Source organism: Gouania willdenowi, chromosome 6 (genome assembly GCF_900634775.1).
Source record: "Gouania willdenowi chromosome 6, fGouWil2.1, whole genome shotgun sequence".
NCBI classification, from domain to species: Eukaryota; Metazoa; Chordata; class Actinopteri; order Blenniiformes; family Gobiesocidae; genus Gouania; species Gouania willdenowi.
In genome coordinates this window covers 27,157,958-27,181,678 of record NC_041049.1, presented here as the reverse complement: position 1 = coordinate 27,181,678, position 23,721 = coordinate 27,157,958, and the positions used below count along the sequence as shown (strand labels likewise).

The 23,721-nt window shown below is 40.9% G+C and overlaps 1 protein-coding gene across 1 annotated transcript; it reads right to left on the bottom strand.

Annotated features, from left to right (window-relative positions):
* Positions 1 to 121: 121 nt before the first annotated feature.
* Positions 122 to 20,862, bottom strand: LOC114464623 (paired box protein Pax-6-like). Its single transcript, XM_028449018.1, has 11 exons — positions 20,752 to 20,862; positions 16,285 to 16,338; positions 14,553 to 14,683; positions 14,163 to 14,378; positions 13,221 to 13,383; positions 10,138 to 10,287; positions 7,951 to 8,033; positions 6,678 to 6,822; positions 6,186 to 6,265; positions 570 to 696; positions 122 to 207 (listed from the first exon to the last, which is right to left on the bottom strand). The coding sequence occupies exons 1-11, from the start codon at positions 20,762 to 20,764 to the stop codon at positions 122 to 124; spliced, it is 1,248 nt and encodes a 415-aa protein (XP_028304819.1). The 5' UTR covers positions 20,765 to 20,862.
* Between the last annotated feature and the right edge of the window lie 2,859 nt (positions 20,863 to 23,721).

The window sequence follows — 23,721 nt, the reverse complement described above, 5'->3', positions numbered from 1 at the left end:
GGAAAGCTTCCTGAGCTTCTCCCAATGGAACTCTTCGCAGAAGGTAAATATCCTTCATCCATGTGTTTTTAGGACATTCTGATAAACGAGTTCATGATGGAGCCGATGTTGGTGAATGACATCACTGCAGTCGAGCCCAGTACTGAGACATGTCTGCTTCACTTCCTGGGACTTGGACTGGAACTGAGACACCAGCTGATATTAGACCTGAAATTAAAGCAGAAGAAAACACCACTTTAATGACAGCAGGAGGAGACCAGTGACCACATCATGGGGATTACATGACTGCTTGGTAATAGTTGGAGGACAGGTTTTGCCTCAAGATAATCAATCACACAAAGTCAGAAAAACAAGGTGACCATGGCTGTTTGTGGAATCAATTTTACGTCATTTTGTTGTCTATTTGTGTCTCCATGAGTTTCTCATGGAATATTGTGTGGCTGTGCCTTAAAAGGGAAATTGTTTTGTTGGTAAACAGGTCAATTTGCATTAATGTTGATGAACAAAGCAAAAAAAAGAAGAATGCAAAGATGTGCTGGTGGTGATGGACACTTGGGGACACGCTGTACCTGTGGATGAAGCTGCAGAGGGAGTCATGTGCTGCTGCACGTGTGCAGACGTGTACGACTCAAAGCTCCGGGCATTGACAACGGGGCTGCTGGGCAGCATGCAGGAGTACGAGTTCTGGTTGGACGTCTGAAACACACAGTAGTGAACCAGTTAGTACCAGTAATGCCTGTCGGCTCCAGGAACACCAGTAACAACTTGTAGCACCATTAAAACAACATTAACACCAGTCAGCATAGATGCCGGTAACTTAGTCACGCGTTACTCTAATATGACCACTTTTTACAGTATTGAGTATTCTGATGTGTTACTATTTCCAAACCAGAGTTAGTATTTTTGCAATTTTCCTCAAGTATGCGACAACTCATTTTTCAGCATGGGGATAACTCACGTGTTACACACAGACAAAATATGTAAATTTAAAAAAAGACAAAAAAAAAAAAAAATCTAGGTAATAGTTTGTCAGGAGTTGATTTGTCGAGGTTACTGTTAAAAATGTACTTCCAATAAAGTGAGTATTACCAAAACCAGATTTAATTTTTATGTTGAGGTGGTGGCGGGTGTTGTTTGCAGCCAGGGGCATCGGACTGGGGGGGTACAGTATATTACCAGCCACCCCTAAATTATAGCAAAAGTACAGTATGTCACAAATGCTAATTCAATATTCAATAAACCACTTAAATATAATAGAACAGATTTATAAAATACAAGCAATGGATATGGAGTCATTAGGTTATTGCAGTTTTTTTCAACCTTGGGGTCAGGGCCCCATGTGGGGTCTCCTGGAATTAAAATTTGTAACGTTTGTGATCTTAATATGGGGTCACAACTCAAAAAATGTTGGAAACTTCTGGGTTAATATGAAGAAAATGCTTATATAATAATGAAAGAATACTAGCATATCCGAGTAAAAAAAAACAGTGTACATAACTTACAGCAGGGGCCCAACAACATGGTTTGTACCCAGGGCCCAAAATGTGGTGCTATGCCCCTGTTTGCAGCTGCTGAATGTAACCAATAAAGTTACTTGTAATCTAACTTACTTCCTTTTAGCAGCAGCACCGCCAGCCGGAATTCTGTATGCACTGTGCGTAAATGTTTTTTGAAGGTGTGGAATTTTTTTTCACGTCTTGCTGGGCTGTATTAATCTGTGTTTCTGTACGCTGTTACCATCCTCTGCCGTAAAACCCAACTGATCCTCATTTTTTGTTGAGTAAAAATATACTTGATTAGAATCGTTTCTTGTTGATATTGTTTTTTGTTTGTTCTGCCGTGCACACTGCCGCTTCATGCTCTGGCAGCTGTTCACAGTGCTGAACTGGGTGACAGCATTACTACTCGGAGCGAAGCATTCGTGTGGCTTGTACGCGAATTGTGCTAGCCGAGCCGCGCTGCTCAGGGACTGGCGGGCCTACATCTGAGTGGTATTCCAGAAATACGGTTCAACAAACTGAGTCCATCCATAAACTCTGAGTCAACATACCCTGTGATGGGAAACTCTGGGTATCTGATTCCATTACAGCTGGTATGTGGGTCTATCAACTCTGAGTATGTAAACCTTGGGTATACGATTGCAATAAAAAGCCATCATCAACTGAGCAAAGATCACATCTCATTTATATTGATTTATAATGTAATGTAGTCGCCTGTCCAAAAAAGACATTATAAAGAATAAAGAAAGAATAAAGCTGCTTACAGAGGCTCTCTCCCCTATCCCCCCCCCCCCCCCCCCCCCCCTCCCACAGAGACACCTTTCTCCATCAAAGAGAGAGATGTAAATAGACTTTTCAGGAGACAAAACCCCCGTAAGGCTTGTGGACCGGACTCTGTCTCTCCTTCTACCTTAAAGCACTGTGCTGATCAGCTGTCTCCAGTGTTCACAGACATTTTTAACACCTCACTGGAGACATGCACCGTACCAGCCTGTTTTAAGGCCTCCACCATCGTTCCTGTCCCTAAAAAGCTGAGGATCACAGGACTTAATGACTACAGACCCGTCGCTCTGACATCTGTGGTCATGAAGTCCTTTGAACGCCTCATGCTCTCCCACATCAAGGACATCACCGACCCCCACCTGGACCCCCTGCAGTTCACCTACAGATCCAACAGGTCTGTAGACGATGCTGTAAACCTGGCTCTCCACTTCATCCTCCAGCACCTGGACTCCCCAGGCTCCTATGCCAGGATCCTGTTTGTGGACTTCAGCTCTGCTTTCAACACTATAATCCCAGCTCTCCTTCAGGACAAGCTTTCCCAGCTGAACGTGCCAGACTCCACCTGCAAGTGGATCACAGACTTCCTGTCTGACAGGAAGCAGCACGTGAAGCTGGGAAAAACCATCTCTGCTCCCCGGACCATCAGCACTGGATCTCCTCAGGGCTGTGTTCTTTCTCCTCTGCTCTTCTCCCTGTACACCAACAGCTGCACCTCCTCTCACCAGTTGGTCAAACTCCTGAAGTTTGCAGACGACACGACCATCATCGGTCTCATCTCTGATGGAGACGAGTCTGACTACAGGTGGGAGACAGACCGGCTGGTGTCCTGGTGCAGCCAGAACAACCTGGAGCTCAACGCTTTAAAGACAGTGGAGATGATAGCAGACTTCAGGAAGAACCCAGCCCCCCTCACCCCCCTCACCCTGGGAGACTCTACAGTGAGCTCTGTGGAGTACTTCTGCTTCCTGGGGACCATCATCACTCAGGACCTCAAGTGGGAGCTGAACATCAGCTCCCTTATCAAAAAAGCTCAGCAGAGGATGTACTTCCTGCGGCAGCTGAAGAAGTTCAGTCTACCAACAAAGATGATGGTGAACTTCTACAGCTCCATCATCCAGTCCATCGTCTGCTCCTCCATCACCATCTGGTACGCTGCAGCTACGGCCAAGGACAAGGCCAGACTGCAGCATATCATCCACTCTGCAGAGAAGGTCATCGGCTGCAATCTGCCCTCCCTCCAGGACCTGTACGCCTCCAGGATTTTGAGGCGTGCAGGAAAGATTGTGGCCAACCCCTCCCACCCCGGTCATAAACTGTTTCAATCTCTCCCTTCTGGAAGAAGGTTTCGGTCCATCAGGACCAGAACCTCCAGACACAAAAACAGCTTCTTTCCCTCTGCCACCATCCACATGAACACACCCCAAGTCACCCACTGAACCCCCACCTCACCCGATCACCACCTCCATGATGACATTATCTGCTGCCCTGTATATATATATATATATATATATATATATATATATATATATCCTATTTATCCTTTATTCTCTATCTATCCTTTATTTATCCCTCATCCTTTATATTTATCATTATTATTATTATTGTTGCTGGGTTGTTTCATTGTTCTTTGTTTTCTTTGTTTTTTGTTTCGTGCACCGACTACCAAGACAAATTCCTTGTACTGTCCTAAAAACTGTACTTGGCCATTAAAACATTTCTGATTCTGATTCTGATTCTGAAAAAAGACATTATAAAGAATATGACTGAGCTTGGATTCTAACCCCCGCCCTTACACTCAAATCAAGTAATAAGTAATCAAGTAAGTAAGTTACTATTAAAAAGAGTCATCTGTATCAGCTAGTACCGAAGGAATTTGGTCGGTACATAAAAAAAATAACTTAAATCCTTGTGATCGGATCAGTGTTTGTTTTTTTTAACTCACTGATCGGTGATCAGCCCAAAAATCCTGATCGTGTGAAGCCCAGTAAACAGTAGTCAGATTATTTTTTATGGTAACTGTGGCAACACTGCCAGTCAACTCCAGTAACAGGATTAACACCAGTAACAGCAGTAATAGCAATAACACCAGTACTACCAGTAACACCAGTCAGCACCAGAAACACTAGTTAGCACCAGTAACACCATTCAGAACCAGTAACACCAAGCAGTACCAGTAACACCAGTCAGCACCAGTAACGCCATTCAGCACCAGTAACACCATTCAGCACCAATAACACCAATCAGCACCAGTAACACCATTCAGCACCAATAACACCATTCAGCACCAGTAACACCATTCAGCACCAATAACACCTTTCAGCACCAGTAACACCATTCAGCACCAATAACACCTTTCAGCACCAATAACACCAATCAGCACCAGTAACACCATTCAGCACCAATAACACCAATCAGCACCAGTAACACCATTCAGCACCAATAACACCATTCAGCACCAATAACACCATTCAGCACCAATAACACCATTCAGCACCAGTAACACTATTCACCACCGGTAATAGCAGTCAGCACCAGTAACACCATTCAACACCAGCAATACCACTCAGCACCAGTAACGCCAGTCAGCACCAATAACACCAATCAGCACCAGTAACACCAATCAGCACCAGTAACACCAATCAGCACCAGTAACACTATTTAGCATCAGCAATACCATTTAGCACCAGTAACGCCAGTCAGCACCAGTAACACCATTCAGCACCAATAACACCATTCAGCACCAGTAACGCCAGTCAGCACCAGTAACACCAATCAGCACCAGTAACACCAATCAGCACCAGTAACACTATTTAGCATCAGCAATACCATTCAGCACCAATAACACCATTCAGCACCAGTAACACCATTCAGCACCAGTAACGCCATTCAGCACCAGTAACGCCATTCAGCACCAGTTACGCCATTCAGCACCAGTAACACCATTCAGCACCAGTATCGCCATTCAGCACCAGTAACACTATTTAGCATCAGCAATAGCATTTAGCACCAGTAAAGCCAGTCAGAACCAGTAACGCCATTCAGCACCAACTACACCATTCCGCACCAGTAACACCATTCAGCACCAGTAACGCCATTCAGCACCAGTAACACCATTCAGCACCAGTATCGCCATTCAGCACCAGTATCGCCATTCAGCACCAGTATCGCCAATCAGCACCAGTAACACCATTTAGCAGCAGGAACACCATTCACTATCAGTAACACCAGTTAGCACCAGGTACACCATTAAGCACTAGTAACACCATTCAGCATCAGCAATACCATTTAGCACCAGTAACACCAGTCAGCACCTGTAATAACAGTCAGCACCAGTAACACAATTCAGCACCAGTAACACCAATCAGAACCAGTAACACCATTTAGCAGCAGGAACACCATTCACTATCAGTAACACCAGTTACACCAGTCAGCACCAGTAACGCTGTTCAGCACCAGTTACACTATTCAGCACCAGTAATGCCATGTAACACCAGTCAGCACCAGTAACGCTATTCAGCACCAGTTACACCATTCAGCACCAGCAACACCATTCAGCACCTGTAATACCAGTCAGCACCAGTAACACAATTCAGCACCAGTAACACCAATCAGCACCAGTAACACCATTTCGCACCAGGAACACTATTCACTATCAGTAACACCATTCAGCACCAGTAACACCAGTCAGCACCAGTAAAACCATTCAGCACCAGTAACACCAGTCAGCACCAGTAACACCATTCAGCAACGGTAATTATACTGGTCATACTAGTGTTACTGGTTATACTGGTATTCCTCAGTAAATCACAAACTCTGACTCGAGGTGATGACAGTGTCAGAAAGCTGCAGCTTTTTATGTCACAGGCTGATAAACTTCACCCAGCAACGCTGAGTAGGCCTTACATGTAGAGGCAGACTGGTAGTCATCGCTGGAATCCCAAAACTACTGGACAGGACTGGATCAGACCTTCCCAGCATGGATCCTACACACACACACACACACACACACACACACACACACACACACACACACACACACACACACACACACACACACACACACACACACACACACACACACACACACACACACACACAGAGGAGGTCAGCAGGTGAGCAAGATAACTAGTCCAAAGTGTCAACAATCCAAGTGAATCACACACACACACACACACACACACACACACACACACACACACACACACACACACAGGAGGTCAGCAGGTGAGCAAGATAACTAGTCCAAAGTGTCAACAATCCAAGTGAATCACACACACACACACACACACACACACACACACACACACACACACACACACACACACACACACACACACACACACACACACACACACACACACACACACACACACACACACACACACACACACCTACCAGCAGGGGGCGGTGGTGGGACAGAGTGGTAAACAGAGGTGTTAAAGCTGCTGCTGATGGGAATGTGACTGGAGGAGTGGTGATGGCGTTGGTTCCTTAACTTCTCCTCCCGCCGCCATTTAGCTCGTCTGTTAGAGAACCACACCTGCAGGAGGCCGGGAACACAAGATTTTATCAAATAGGAACACACACACACACACACACGCCCGAGAAGACATTTTTAACCATTGTGTTGTCCAAAGTTCTGTGTTAAACAGCCATGAAAAGTCCCCTAAATATATTTTTTTTCCACCGTGAAATTCAATTACTTTTTGTAGTTTGATCCCAATGTCAGAATAGGTCAGTATCAGAGGGGGCGGGGCTTTTAGCAAGAGTGTTCTGACGGACTTCCTCCATTGAAATGTAACAGTATTTAGATCTTGTCTGTTTGTGAGCAGTTTCACAGCCTTCACAGACTATTTCCTGCATGCTCTCAGAGGAGACGGACGCTATTTTTCCCTCTCCCTCATTTTCCCTGCTTGCTGCTCTTTTGTCTTGTTCAAATTTAACAGGAGCCTCTATCAGCATCCCAATCCTGAATCTAATCATGGAATTGATTATCTGGTGTCTTTCTTCGCTTTTGGTCAATTTTCTCTCCTATAAGGATGGGCAATGGGAGAGTTCACAAGTCCTGAGGATGTGGAAGACGTCCATCACGATTGGAATGTATGATATCGGGTCTTATGCTGAATGGATCTGGCATTTTCCTGAATTATCGCAAAATTGGATTACGTTGGCAGCACTATTGGAAGCCGCAGTTAACGAAGAAAGGAGCCAAACTCTCCAAACTCTCTCAGATGGATTCCACCGTGGAACTTTAAGAGGAGGATAGTTTGTCTCACAGGATATGGCCACACTATTGGATTACTTATCGAACTGACCAGGAACAGTTGGGCTGGCAGCCATGTTATGGCTAGCCCGTCTCAAAACACCTTCCCTATTCTCATTCTCACCCCCTGTAACATGTGCAATGACAAATAAACTCAACTCTAACACTCAACTCTAACTCATATGTGGGAACAGACAGGTTCTCATGTCTGTAAATGGCACAGGCTGTAAACCTGCTGCAGAGGATAGTGTCTTGGTGCACAAGTATGAGTGTGTGGAACAGGTGCTAAAACTTAAAGAATGATTGTGAGTCTTTGAGTAACTAACTTGAACATGCACAGTTTTAAGTTCCGATGATCAAAACGCAGTGTTTAATCAATGATTTATCCACATATAACAGTCTTACCTGTATTCTTGCTTCAGGAAGGTCGATCTTGTTTGCGAGGCGTTCTCGGGCAAACACATCTGGATAGTGTGTCCTTTCAAACTCTACAATAGAGCAGAACACAGGGGGAGAGTCAGGGATTATTTATCTTCAAGTCTGTCTATCTTCTCATTTATCACCGTTAACTTCTTTCACAATGTGTCCTGCATACTGTTCTTTAGTTAGATCGGTTTAAAAGGTGGAAAAATTACTTGGAGATGCATTTTGTTTGAAGACCCAGCATAATAACTCCAATCAGACACACACAATAAACTGTGAATTGAGTTTCACTGAAATAAAAAAAAAGCATCTGAAAACAGACACAAAATACTTAAATACAAAGTTGATCCACTGGAGCAGAAATATGCAGCTGGTAGCCTAATTTTGTGCAGCCCCAAAACAAAAAGGCAAAATTACAAACATGCAAAAGTTCTACAAAATCATTCAAAATAAGAACAATTATAGCTGATGGGCAGCAATGGTCGGGGCCAGGCAATTTTAGGTAAATCTGAGTAAATGACCAAGTAGCAATGCTGTACGATTAATTACATTTGCGACAGTATCGCGATATGATAAAAAAGATTTCCTGACAGCAAAGCTGCAATTTTGAAAACATTTTTTTTAAGGTTTGGCTATGTGATTTGTAAGTGGAGCAGGGCAAAGCGGAGCAGGCAGATGGAGGGGTAGACGCACTGCGCTTCAACCTGATGCACAACGGCCTCAGGCTCGACAGAAGCCGACATTGAACAAAGTTTAGAACCAAAGAGGAGCAGCACGTCAGTTGTGTGGAAGATGCTGCGCTCCCCCGTCAAGCAACATGTCTCGTGGCCCAGGGCACAGGCACACTTGTGGGGGATGCGCCGGCGTCCGTGATCCAAAACCCCACTCTGTGCCTGGCCGTCACCGCGCCGGGTACCTTACTTTGATTTACCTAAAAAATGTGCTATTTTCTTAAGCACATATTTGTTCTTACTTTTCCTGCTCTTTAGTTTTTCATTCTGTTTGGGAGAATTTTGTTACGTTGTGTCGTGGTGAATGCTTACAAGACTGCACGTTATAGTATTTAAGTTCACAACTGTAATTGAAGTAGATCAATAAATTGCCTTTAATATTAATTCATGCTTCATTTTCCTTTAACTGAGCATAAGCCTAGCCTATAAGAAATAATTATATAACACATCTGATATTATTTATTACAATACATTACATTTATTTATTGATTATGTTTGTTGAAAAATACATGAGAAGAGGACCTTGAAGAAATAATAGTAATGAAAAAATCCAATTAGATTATTTTCCAAAATTGTTAGCCCTACCAAGTAGTTCCAAAGCCCTTTTTAATATCAGATCATTCTCACACCAATAGGACAGTGTTGCCATCACTATAGTTCACCATTTGGAGCAAGTTAGGGCCGGATTCACAAAGATCTGAAATAAAGGGTGGTAATCCAGTTCCTTCCCTAAATCCTTTAGTGACACAGTTTCCTCACCTGCTGTGTGGAATTCACTAAGATTGCAGCAATGATTAGTGCACAAGCAGAACTGGTGCAGACCGCCTCTATTTAAATGAGCGATATCGATCCATGGTCATATCCATATATCCATCTCAGTGCACAGCAAACCACTTGTGGAACTATTTTTGTTGGTGGAGCCAAATGATTAAACAAACAAACAAATCATAATCACTTATTAATGTTAACTAATAAAATGCACCTGTAGAACTGTTGTATAGAAGCAATATCACTCTAGAGGTCATGCTGTTGTGTGAAATATTAGCACTGGTGTGATTATTTTTGACCAAATCACACCAGTGCTGATATTTCATCACAACAGCACTCCCTCTCGTTTGATATTGCTTAAGTAATATGGAACATTCTTAGTGTAAAGGACTAAACATAGTTCAAATCTTTTACAGTATAACAAAACTGTCAATTTTTTTAATTTTTTTTTAAACAAACTAAAATTAGACTAAAACTAATATTGTTTTACACCGACTACATTTTAATTAAAACTAAACTAAACTAAAAGACTGAAAAGTATTTGATGAGCAACTATGACTAAAACAAAATTAATGTTCTTGTCAAAATGGTGACTTGTCTCCACATGTTGCTGTGATATACGAATCAGAACGTAGCAGGTCACAGTTTGAGCTTCAAGGCAAGGCCTTACCTTTCTCCAGAGCTTCAATTTGCTCCTGTGTGAAGGACGTTCTGTTCCTCTGCAGCTTCCTCTTCAGCTGAAGTCTCATCTGAGTCTCCTCCGTGTCCTCACCATTAGACGCCACCGACAGGTCGTCTCCTCCTTCAGTCTGCAAAGCATCTGAGCCAGAAAGGAAGGAAACCACACACACCTATTACACCATTCTCTGACATCCAAATCTGGGCTTCAGTGTAGTGCCCTCTCTGTCACACTGACAGCACACCTCACTGTTGTCTATCATCACTCAGACATGTCCTGGATTTCTGTGACATACTGATCTGTATGTTTTTTGTTCAGCTGATTTGGATTTGTGTGAAAAGTAGGAAACGTCAAAACACCCATCCTCCGCAAGAAGAGAGGAGTGTGAACAAAGCTGAGTCTGAGAATCAGAGTGATGATGATGATGATCTGACAACAGATGAGACTTCAGGCCCTCAAGGAGCTGCTGTTAGTGCTGCGAGCCTAATTATTCATTATCCCAACAGAGAGAGCGCGGCCACACACGCACACACACACACACACACCTAGACGTACAGCAGCAGTTTGTTTCAGTGTTTGTAGTCCCAGAGGAGGCAGATAAGGAAGAGTGTGTGTTTTGGTACAAATTATTAGCAGTCGTTTTTATCTCTTTGACCCTTTCAGCAGCTGTAACAACACATTACGTATAAAGACTTTCATGAAATGCATTACACTTTCTCTTCATGATGTCACAACACCTTGTTTGTTGTCGTCCATTTGTCGTCTGTAGTCTGTGGTTTTTTTTTTTTTGTCCTCTTTATTCAGTTTTTGGTATGTTATGAGTCCTCTTTTGGTCATTTCTGTATTTCTTTATATTTTTGGAATTACATAATACACAATTATATTAAAAAAAACATTAATAATAATGATGTTATATACAGTATGTATGTTAGGGGTGCAACAGACAAAAAAATTAGATCGTATCACAGTTTTGAATCACAGAACGGATCATTTTTAGAATCAGCTAATAAAAAAAAAGAAAGACAAGACAAATATAATTTGTATATCCCATAAAAAACACAACATTCAACTCAAAATGTCCAATATTGCCATTTAAATTATATGGAAACAATTTGAAGAGTAACATGAGGACATGAGCAGCTGTTTTGGTGAAAGTAGGAAACCACTTTGCTGATCCTTCCAAGGAGGCAGTCGGTCTAATTCTCAGTGATTCCTTGGAGCGATGCTAAACTTACTGCATGTGCAAAGCACTCTATCTGTGGGCCCAGTCCTCCCTCATTTACTGCATTTATCCACTCAGCCACATCCTCTATCAGTAGTTGCTCCAGGTTTGTGTCTGTGTGACTCTCATAGAGGGGGCGTGTCTGCAGAACTGGCTGGCTAATCTCCCTCTCTGCTTAATGTAGTGAGCAGTCATCGTTACATAGCTTTCCGTTGTCCTTGAAGTCCACAATTTTTCTATTTTCCTGCTGATAAAGACTTGGCACTAGCGTCTCACTTATGCTGGGGTTACAAAGAGCCACAACACCTTACAAACGCTAAGAATTTGTATTCAATTTTTTACAATTACAGTTTCATTTTGCAGAGCAGTTAGGTTTAAGAGACTTGCTCAACATCCCACAGTAATGGCACAGGTTGGATTCGATTCACGCTACTACACGCCAGTGCGGCTCGTCACAATATGATACATGGCGTCGCGAATGTTGCATGTACCGTAATTTCCAGACTATAAAGTGCACTGCTTTATTAGCTGCATTCCAATAATTTAGCAATTTTCTAAGAAAAATCCACACAAAGGCTGCGTCATCGCATAGGCCGCACTCTATTGGCTGATGAGCTTGCCCTTCAAATGACTCGACTCGAAATCCGTGTTTCAACCGATGTTTCCTTATCCACATGAAGTATCTTTCCTCACTGCCCCACGTCTACATATCATTCAATTTACAGCTTTTTATGGTCACTTTTTACTGGAACCACACCTATACACCGCTTTGTCTGTTCTTCTTATCATGAACTACCGTGGAGCTATCGCGCCGAGGCAAGACTCTGAGTCAGAATGCGAACCTGATTGCTTCTGAACAAATCCAAAGTGGTGATTTAACAACTTTTTTATCTTTATTGTTTCCTTCCAGCGCGCCCTCTCACTCTCTTTCTCCCTCTCTCTGACAACATTTCTCCGTGTCTTTGCCATGATGAGGGTGTGCATCCTGACAAAATGGCTGATCAGAATGATTCAGTGGGAGCGCCAATGATTAAATGTAAACAGTTTCATTGGTCCACCTAGTCTAACATGACAGAGCTTGGCGACATGAAGCTTGTCAAACCAGAAAAAAATCCACAAATTTGCCGTGTCAGGGTTCAAAGCGTGGGACAAAAAATAACCCAATGTGAAAACAGTAGGTGTTATGTTGAGTCATGGAGCATATGTAGCACACAGCTACACCTCAGGTTCATCTGAGTCACTCCCCTTCTGAGGAGCTGCAGGTGTGGAGGGTACTGGCTGCTGTCTGCTCCTGGACTGTGACGTGTACTTCAGCTGTGGCGTCTTGAAACATTGAGAAATAAAGTGAGGATACACTCCGAATGCTTTCAAGCTCTGCTGTGTGCCAAAATGGATCAGCACGAGGAGACACGCATGTTCACGCTCTGCTACGCACTCCATGAATATCGTAACATTCATAGAAGATCTTCTGACACGTCAAACACTTTGAGTGCGCAGCGGGTTTTCATAACCTGGCTCAAGCGCATTCTGCAGTTGAAACCGCTTGTTTTGCACAACAGTGTATAGTCTCATGTCTGCAGTAACAAACACCTTAATAGATTTTTTTGCTTTAGCTCGGTCTGGCAAAGGGCTGCCTAAATGCCGTGGTGATAAGCGGTTGATGAGCAGCCTTTGTGTTGGATCCTGTTGCTTCAAATGGGAGGCTCTCACGTAAAAACAGACAACTTTTTTTTCATCAACCAATCTGTCAAACAGGTGCACCCTGAACCATGAGAGGATCACAGATTCATGAAGATCTGTTGCACCACTAATATATGCACTTTTGTACACTTTACATTATTGGAAATCTTACCTGGTGTACAGAGTGTGGTTCCGGCGTACCAGCCTGACCGTCCTCCCCACGCCGTTTGAACATTGAGCATTTTTACTTTGTCAAAGATCCCTTCTCCTCCTATTGGGCCCATTTGATGCTTATCACTGGTCAAATTCCTGAGCACTCGATTAATTGATGAAACCTGAGGATAAATAGAATAGATGCAGTTGACTGTTTGAGCACCTGGTTAACAAAATAAGATTAAATGTGCTACTCTTAAACTACTATAACAGGATGTTGGATGGATGAATGAAAGTTAGATAAATGAATAATGGATGGATGGATGATGGATTGATTATGTTGGATGGATTTTACCTTGAATAGATGTTTGATAGATGATGGATAAATGGATGTTGAATGGTCGTTGGATGGATAATAATTGGATGTTGAATGAATCATATTTGGAGGAAGAATGATGATGATAGATAATGTTGAGTTAGATGGTGGTTGGATGAACACACTCACAGTAGGGATGGTGATTGGATGATGGTTGGATGAACACACACACTGGAGATGGTGGTTGGATGAACAGACTCACACTAAGGATGGTGACTGGATGATGGTTGGATGAATGCACTCCTACTGAGAATGGTGGTTGGATGAAAACACACACTGGAGATTGTGGTTGGATGAACACACTACTGGAGATGGTGGTTGATGGTGGTGGGATGTTGGTTGGATGGTGGATTATGAACACACATTTGGGATGGTGGTTGCATGTTGGTTGGATGGAAATGGATGAACACACTCACACTGGGGATGTTGGTTGGATGGTGGATTATGAACACACTCACATGGGGGATGTTGGTTGGATGGTGGATTATGAACACACTCACACTGGGGATGTTGGTTGGATGGTGGATTATGAACACACTCACATGGGGGATGTTGGTTGGATGGTGGATGGATGAACACACTCACACTGGGGATGTTGTCGTTGCAGCACACGGCCTCAGCCAGCAGGCGGTCTCTGATCTCCCAGGCAAAGATGGAGGGACACTCTCTCTTGTAGATGGCGATCTTATCCACCACCTCGGGCGTGGCCACTCGGGGTTTGCTCCCTCCGATCGCCCTCGGACGGATCGAGCCCGTCTCATAATAACGACCCAGAATCTTGGACACGCAGCCATTTGATACCTGGGTACAAAAACCAGCACATCAGCTGAATAAGAAGCATGGCTTTGATTAATCAGATGTTTCCATCATTAGAAGGTTCCAACACATTTGACATTTTTAAGACTTCTATTTTAGGTAACTCTTGAGGATGTGTGTGTGTGCGTGTGCGTGTGCGCGTGGGTGTGTGTGAGTGACCTGTAATATCCTGGATATGTCACATGGTCTTGCACCGCTGTGTGCGAGCTCCACAATCTTCTGCCTGGTCGAGTCAGGTAAAGGTCTGCCATTCACAAACACGCCACCGAGCTGGTTTACTCCACTGTGATCTATGATCACACACACACACACACACACAAGCAAGCGCGCACACACATATACAGATTAGATTTTCCTGAAGTCAATAAGTCAATATTTGCCGCAAATACAAAATACACTTTTTACTCTGTTGCACCCCTAACATACATACTGTATACAACATTATTATTATTAATGTATTTTTTTATATAATTGTATATTACATAATTCCAAAAATGTAAAGAAATACAGAAATGACCAAAAGAGGACTCATAACATACCAAAAACTGACTAAAGAGGACAAAAAATAAAACACAGACTACAGACGACAAATGGACGACAAACAAGGTGTTGTGACATCATGAAGAGAAAGTGTAATACATTTCATAAAAGTCTTTATACGTAATGTGTTGTTACAGGTGCTGAAAGGGTCAAAGAGCTAAACACGACTGCTAATAATTTGTACCAAAACACTCACTCTTCCTTTTCTGCCTCCTCTGGGACTACAAACACTGAAACAAACTGCTGCTGTACGTCTAGGTGTGTGTGTGTGTGTGTGTGTGTGTGTGTGTGTGTGTGTGTGGTGATTAATCCCTGTCCTGTTGAGAGGTTTATATGCCAACAATATGCTTTCCCTCACAGAGCCATTAGGAGACAATAGACGATTGGAAAATTTGAAAAATCGACTTAACCCTCAGAGTGTCAGAGAAGCACCACCTACTTCAGTACGCCAAATACACACACACACACACACACACACACAAGTCGTAAACAGCAATTAGTAGACTGCTCCTGTCCTCTGATACAGATGTATAAAGAATAGATCTTTTGCTGCCCTTTGATTAGTCCTGTGTGTGTGTGTGTGTGTGTGTGTGTGTGTGTGTGTGTGTGTGTGTGTGTGTGTGTGTGTGTGTGTGTGTGTGTGTGTGTGTGTGTGTGTGTGTGTGTGTGTGTGTGTCCACTACTGTAATGATCAGAAACTGATTGATCTGAAGACGATGGAGAGGCGCATTTAGCGTCCACATTAAAAACGGTTAAACTTTGATTCCAAGAGGTTAGAAGTTAAGGGGTACAAGGAGTGTCCTTTCTGTAAGTGTTAAAACAGCTGAAGTCTAGAAGAAAGCCATACTTTAATCAGCTAGATAAGACAGTTTAAACTAATAAGTGGACCTGGTAACATAGCCCCGCCCCTTTACCTTTTGACTTCTCTCAGCCAACTCCGCTACATGCTAAGCTAACCAAACATGTGGGACTGCTCCCTGGTATGGAGTTCCTTCCCAGTCTCAGAGGAAGAAGCTCATTTACCGTCTGTAATATACATGGAGCACAAAGATTTGCCATTAAACTTCCTTTTCATTCACCTGGAAAGTTACAGGACAACATGTTTGTCCAGCTGCTGCACAGACTGTCAGAACAGCTGCATGTTAATGTGCATTCATCAGATCTATTCTTGGTATGTCTGTAGCAGAGGACAGGAATTAATCTATTCTTTATATGTCAGTGGCAAAGGACACACTGCCAGTAACTGATGGGTTTTTGTTTTAGTTGTGATGGTTTTTGGATCGGTTAGAGAACAAACCAGTATGAATTCCATAGAAATGCCATCAGTGACATCTGTAATGATGTGACTTACTGTTATGCATCATGGAGGCCACGCCGCTCTCCCAGCTCGTCTGACTTCTGTAGTCTGTCAAAACAAACACAGCAAACTTTTATCTATGTATCTATTATTTATTAAGTTGGGGTGTTTGAATTATTTATTTATTTAATTGTTTATTTAATTATGCAAATAGATTTGTTTTATTCATTTGGTATTTCCCACTTTGGAACAGAAAATGACAACATTGCAGCAGTCTCACTGTGTCCACACTCCTTTACAGAGTAAGGAAAGGTCATTAGGAGATGAAGAACACCTGAGAGGAAACAGTGGGGAGCCAAACAAGCAAATAAAGGAGCCTAAACTTAAAGGGGTTATGCTACAAGGCTAGATAATTCTATCCTGGATTTATCTCCATTAGCGGGATTCACCGAACCAATCATTCCCTGTCAGAGAGAAGCTGTCTTACGAAGCTCGATAACAACAGGCTAATTTAAGCCAGCCAACGTGTGCGCTCCCATAAAAAGGGTGGAAATTACAGAGTCTGACCAATCACTACGATGGAAAAACCTGGCAAAGCAACCTTTTTTTTTTTTTTTACAATGGAGGAACAACTAATGATCTTGAACAAATATAATGGATTCTAAACCAAGAAGAGCAACAGTGTTAGTGCACCACACCACACCAGGAGGGATTTGGGAGGTGGTGCTTTTGATACTCCCTCATATCTGATCCACTTCATAACTTGGTCCCGACCAGGTTATGTGATGTTTAAGTTTAAAATGATGAATAATTAAAATCCATAATTCAGACCAAAAACAACACTGTTGTTACAGAAAATGCAGGAAGCTGGTGATACTGTTAATGCGTAAAAGCGTGAGATTATTTATATTAATCCATGGGATGATAAACAGACAGTGCTCTGATCAGTCAAACTTTATTACAGCACACACGTTTTTCTATTCAGTTCAACCTTTATTTATCACACACACTGGGATGAGAGCACATTGTTTCACTGTAGTATGTTCCTGCTGATGCTCTCAGCCTCACTATAGCGTATGAATGAATGAATGATTTCACCCATCCGTGCATTCAAAGACACAGGCTTCATCAGCTGACTGTAGATCAGATGTAAATCTATTTCTTTCCTAAAGCAGGGGTTCTACACTGCTGGGTCGGGACCCAAAAGTGGGTCACGGACCTGTACTGGGTGGGTCGAAAGCTGGTCAAAAATAAATAAATGCTTAATGTCTCTCATGTTGGACTTGTATTTTATTTTGAAAGAAACTTTTCTTTTGACAGGCATGCTGTGAAATGCATGTTGCACAGGAAAATATATAGATTTACGTTGAAAAAAAGATTATATGTGTGTTTTCAACAGCTATTTTTGAACTAACTTTTGATTAACTTGATGATCAAAATGTTTTAGGCTTCTTTCACTGCACATTCTTTTCTGTGCTTCTGTTGCTTCTGTATGCCTTTAGATCACTCTGTATTTATTTTGGGTTTTTTTTTTTTTTTTGCTCAATATTTTGCGAGTTTGTTGAATCAATTTGTTTATTTTTGTTTTTCTTTTATGTTTTTCTGGGTATTTTGTGTGTTTTGCAGTCATTTCCCACAAGTTACAGCAACATTTTACTGATCACTTCTGATCGGATTGAGGTTTTTTGAAGTAAAGTTGACCTTGGTGATACAAATCGTTTTCTTTCCTCGAACAATTAAAAGAACCTCGTGGTATTTTCACCAGCACTGGTGGATACACGGAGGCCACAGGGTGCTAAATGGAGCTGTGTGAGTTTAAACAGCACTGGACAAATCTGCATATGAAGAGCTTTGAAAGGTTCGGAGGAGAAAGTTGTTGTGAGAAAGACTTCAAAGCTGCCTTTTCTCTGTCACTAACAAAGTGAAGAACACGGGCCGCCTCCCGCACCTTGTTCCCGCGGTACGTGCGCGCTTTGCGCCGTGAAAGCGCACAAAGAGCCGCTAAAGACCCGCCGGGGCTTTGTGCGCCCGTGGCCTCGTTAGCGGCACCTCGTTAAAAACCCGCAGCGGCACAAAACCGCAGCGGGAAGCCCAATTTGTGCAGCACAGCGCACATAAAGGAGCTGCGCTGCACACACACACATATATATATAGGGTTAGAGCAGAGCTTCACCCAATGAAGGAGCCCAGAAAATAATAATAATAATAATAATAATAATAATAATAATAATAATAATAATAATAATAATAATAATAATAATAATCACAACAAATATAATAATCACAACGAAAATAATAGTATAATAATAACAACAACAACGCAAATAATAATAATATTATAATAACAACAACAACAACACATTAAATAGCAGGGTCATGGAACCAATGAGCGACTTCTTATGAACTCTAATATTAGGTTTATCTTGCTTCAGTCTTTGAAAGCAGACATACAGATGTTGGTATTTATTCATTTATTATTTTTCCCCTAAGGTATAATCTAATAATTTCAAGAGTCTATTTTGCCATTTGTGACTTTTTATGACCTATAGTTTGGCTTCTTTGGCCTCAGTCAATTATCATGTTATTGAAAAAAAAAACAAAACAAGAAAATGACAATAAAACTACTGTTCTTTATTTCTCTCTCAAAGAATGTAGGGGAAATGTGAAAATAAATTAGAGGAATTGATTGTGGAGTTATTATCCAATGTAAAATGACTTAAATATGGTTGATGCGACAGTTTAAAATTGACTTAAAAAAACCAATAGTTTCGACTTCTGTTGCTTCAGATTGCAATAGAAATATCTCAACTTCCTCGTAACTTAATTAAAATAGTAAAAAATAAATATAAAAAACAGCTGAAACTAAGAGCCAATATCTAATAATCAAACAAACTGTAGAATGTCGGACAAAGCCAAACATTACAATAACGTGAACCGTCATAAAATGATTCACTAATACAAATAAAGACATTGTATTTATTTATGTCATCCACGCAATTTGGAAAATATGAACAAATTAGTTGATTTTTAATTTTGTTACTCGACATTTTGAAAACTTTCAGCATTAAAGGGTCAGACTTTGAACTATGGGTTTCTTAATAACTTTTTTTTTTAAATTATTATCATTTATTCATCTTTTCAAATATTTTGTTAATAGCTTGATTCTCAGAAAATGTGTTTATACTTCATACAGAACTGGAGTGTGTGGTCCCAGGTGCACATCATGTTTCATGTTTCCATATGGCTCACCTACACACGCGCACACGCGTCCCCAAAACCCCCGTGCACGATGAATTTATTCTGCGTTGATTAATCATGCGTTTAATTGGCTCCAATTCATTTAAGAGGTTTATTAACAGCTGACTAAAGCGGATCATAAACACAAACACGCACCCACACACGCGCGCGCGCACACACACCTAAAAAACACAGCTGATCAACTGTGTGAACACACTCACTAAGTTTTTAAGGACTGATTGTGACAAATATAAATTATAATGTAATCTGTTAATGTGCACAATATTATATGCATGCTATTATCGGTTCACAGAATGATTAGAATCTTATTTATGGCCACAAACTCAGTTTTTTTTTTTTTTTTTTTTATATGACGAAAGTTGTAAAAAAAAATAATAATAATAAATAAATAAAATAAAAATAAAAAAAAGTCTGAAATGTCATGTACACGGTAAAAATAAAACTTGATATCATTAGCTAAATGACGCCAAATATTAAATGAATGCCTCAAAAATCTAGGAAATATAATATTTATGTGGTTTTGATAGAACAGAATCATTATGAGAGGCAGCTGCGCTCCCACATTATTTAAGGTCAGTGCGCAGAGCAACGCGCACAGCGGCCCAACACAGCTCAGGACAGTCATTACAATTTCTGTCAAACATTATAGCGCTTTAAGGGATGTCAGAAATAGTTACACTTTAGAGGAAAATAATAATAAAGACACATTTTCTCTTTTAATCAAAAGGGTAAAAGTTTTAGAATAGGGACGTGAAATGTTCAAAGTGTGAGAGATTATCATTACAATGGGGTTTACAAAAAAATTAATTGGGTTTAAAATAATTTCTGTCTGGTAAATAATAAAAAGAGGTGAAGAGAAGAGATTTGTCTAATTTAGTGTAACTAAACATGCACACGGGCTCACTTTAAACAGCTGTTCAACCTGCATCAACAGTTTCAGTAGCAAAAACTAAAAGAAAAAACAACTTCAAAAACTTTTCTAGTTTATAACTAATATCACACCGACTTAAGTTTTTATTTCAAACATTCAAAAAGATTTTTACAAGTTTCTAAAATCTTCAATTTTCCTTGTCCCGTTTTGTGTTCAGATTCTACACTTTTTAATGCTTTAGGTCTAAACTTACAGAAGCTTCAGTTCTCCGCTGTTAAAAGAGAAATAGAAACAGAGAGAGGGAGGAGAGAAAGAAGGAAAGACAGGGAGGGAGAGAGAGAGAGAGAGAGAGAGAGAGAGAGAGAGAGAGAGCGGAGGGAGGACAAACGTACCTTTCTGAGGCATCCCGTCGTTTAGGAAACTTCACTTCACTTCGTTTTCCAGTGACTACTCTCTTTCTCCTTTTCTTTCTTCCAATTAGTTTCTCCTTGACTGAAGAGACAAGTGCAAAGTGAGTCTGAGCTGAGGAGGGACGGGAGGAGAGCATCGCCCTGCTGGGGAGGGGGGAGGGAGGGGGGGGGGGGGGGGGGTTAAAGGGAGGGACTTTCATCTTTTTTTTTTTTCTGTTCTCTGAGTTAAACATCAGTTTATTTATCTTTTAGATCCAAACATGTAAAGTAACGCAGTACAAATACTTGGTTACTTTCAGTTGGTTTCATCTGAATACAGTATTCATTGTTTTACTTTAACAATAAAAACGGACTCCTTACTTTATAGGAAACTCAGCGGAACAAATTGACATTTGTGCTATTATGCTGCGTTGCCAGATTGGGCTGATTAGATTTTCCAGCTTTTTTTTTTTTTTTTTTTTTTTAAATAAAAAATAAGTTTTCTATCTGTTAGGGGTCAGAGTATTTCAAATTGATCGACTGTCAGGTTTCACTTTCATTTATTTATAAAACAAATAAAAACTCTATGTACAAGGAAACTCCAACAGGGAAAAACAACCAGAGATAATTTAAGATCAAAGTATACTGTATATCTGCAATAACGTGTCTGCTCAAAAGGGAGTGGGAAGAACAAAGACTTATTGAATCCCATCCCCATTTTTAATTGACTAACTATAAATCAGTAACTTAAGATATACAACAATACAATGAAAATACCCGCAATGGTAATAAATTCCATTAAATTCTAATTGTATATAAAGGCAAGACTTGCCATAAATGTAATAGGCCTATTCGTTGCATTAAGCCCCATCCATCTTTAAATCTAATTATCCCTAGTGAAAGGAGACCTACACATCAAGAACAACACAAAAATACTTAAAAGACTCCAAAAACACACTAAACAACAACAAAAACATAAAAAAACAATGCTTAAAAAAAAAATAATAATAAATAAATCAGAACATATTCATAAACTCGTCCAACGATATGCAAAATGACAATACAGAAATGAAGAGGGACCTGATGTCACCAATGTTAAAGCATTTTCCCTGACGCTGCCCCATTCAACAGAGAACATTGATGTTAAACATAATTATCAGTGAAACCATGATTATTAAACACAGAGTGAAGGAGTGACATCTGAGAGCTGATCAGCCGTCCTACAATTACTGTCTGAGGATTCATTCATGGATGTGTCTCAGTGATGGACAGATGATGAAAGAGCAGCGTGCACATGGCTCGACCCTCACTGACAGAGACACGTTAGCTCCTCCCCCTGATGATCCACACACACTGTCCCACTAGACCTTCATTTGTATTAACCTCCTCCACTGCTCCCTGTGCTCACAGCAGCTTTCCCTCACCTGCATGGCCTCCTGCTCGCTCTGCCTCACAGTAACATAATTACAGGTATTTGTCTAAGTGGATAGTAATCACTTACTGTAAGCCTCTGCTTGGACTGTGATTTACTGAGGCTGCTCTCACATATGCAGCATGCTTTCACATTCACTCTCAGGAACATTCTGTACATTCAAGCTTAAAATGAAGCTGTGAAACGGCCTCTGCACAGTTTCATAGTCCACACAGGCAGAGGGGAAGTAACACATTACAAATACTTACATTACTGTAATTGAGTTGATTTTATGTGTACTTGTACTTTCTTACGTATATTTTAAAATCAGTCATTTGACTTCTACTTAAAGTACATTTTAAAAGAAATTAAATAATTTGTTACATTTCTACAACCAACCTTTACTGAGTAAACTATTATTTTTTGTGACTTTTAGTTTTTTCCCATTTCATGATCTCTTCATAAATGAAAGCACATTGAACATAATCCATATGTTCCTAGTTCTGATCAACTCTCAGCCACTTGGGTTCAGGTTGTGGTTTCTACCTGTTATGTTGTTACACACGGCACATTTAGCCAGGCACTGTTTTAGTTCATAAATGTAGCTATATAGTTAGAGCCTGATAACATATTTTATAAATTGAATTAATTGGTGTTATTCATTTATTTTTAATGAATTGTACATTTTTGACAAACAGATGCCTTTGTGGAAAATAAAGCAATTTCTAAATGTAGGTTTGGTCTCTTCCTTTTTAAGTTTATACATGAGATGTTTACTGCAAGGGAACCATGGCAAGATCTATTACCATAATAAATGTGTGTGTCTGTGTGTGTGTGTGTGTGGGGGGGGGGGGGGGGGGGGGGGTGTGAAAATAACTAGTAACTCTTACTTTGGCTATCTCATTCAGCTACTTTTTACTTGTACTTGAGTACCATTTCAATCAAGTAACAATACACTTGAGTACGATATGTCAGTTCTCTTTACACCTCTGGTTGGTTGGTATGCAAACTTGTATTGTGATATGATCAGAAATCTATTCTGCATATTCTTTGTGTCTTTTCTTGGTCCGAACAGTTTAAAAACAATAAATTAACCTTTGAAGACAATTAACACGTTTTGGAAAGAATATGAAACAGCTACTGCACAACTGTCTAAGAAATCCCTGAAAGATGTGATTTCACCCATAGAAGGTGACAATGATAGGAAAAAAACCTCTCAATGTGTCAATTGTTGATAGTTTGACTGCTCCGTGCACCGTTTGGTGCCAGGCCACAAAGAAAGAGTGGAGTTTTTAAGCAACAATTTTTACTTTCATGAGTGTTCTGGGTATTTTATTTGCAAATAAATCTACTTAAAAGAGAACACAATGCATGTAAGGACTCTCCCCATGTTTCACACCACACACACACACACACACACTGGTAACAGCTGACATGTCCCATTTAGTGAATTGCATTGTAGCACTATGCCTTTCATCTTGTAATTAAATGAGTGAGGAGATGAGGCCACATTAATGAGGTCACAAACATATTCTCTCAGCACACACCCACCCACCCAGAAA

Excerpts from the sequence above, each read along its gene's own strand:
- LOC114464623 (XM_028449018.1), bottom strand. Across the intron at positions 14,379-14,552 it reads ACATATCCAGGATATTACAG|GTATCAAATGGCTGCGTGTC; the intron begins GTCACTCACACA and ends TTTTGTACCCAG. Across the intron at positions 6,266-6,677 it reads CCCACCACCGCCCCCTGCTG|GATCCATGCTGGGAAGGTCT; the intron begins GTAGGTGTGTGT and ends GTGTGTGTGTAG.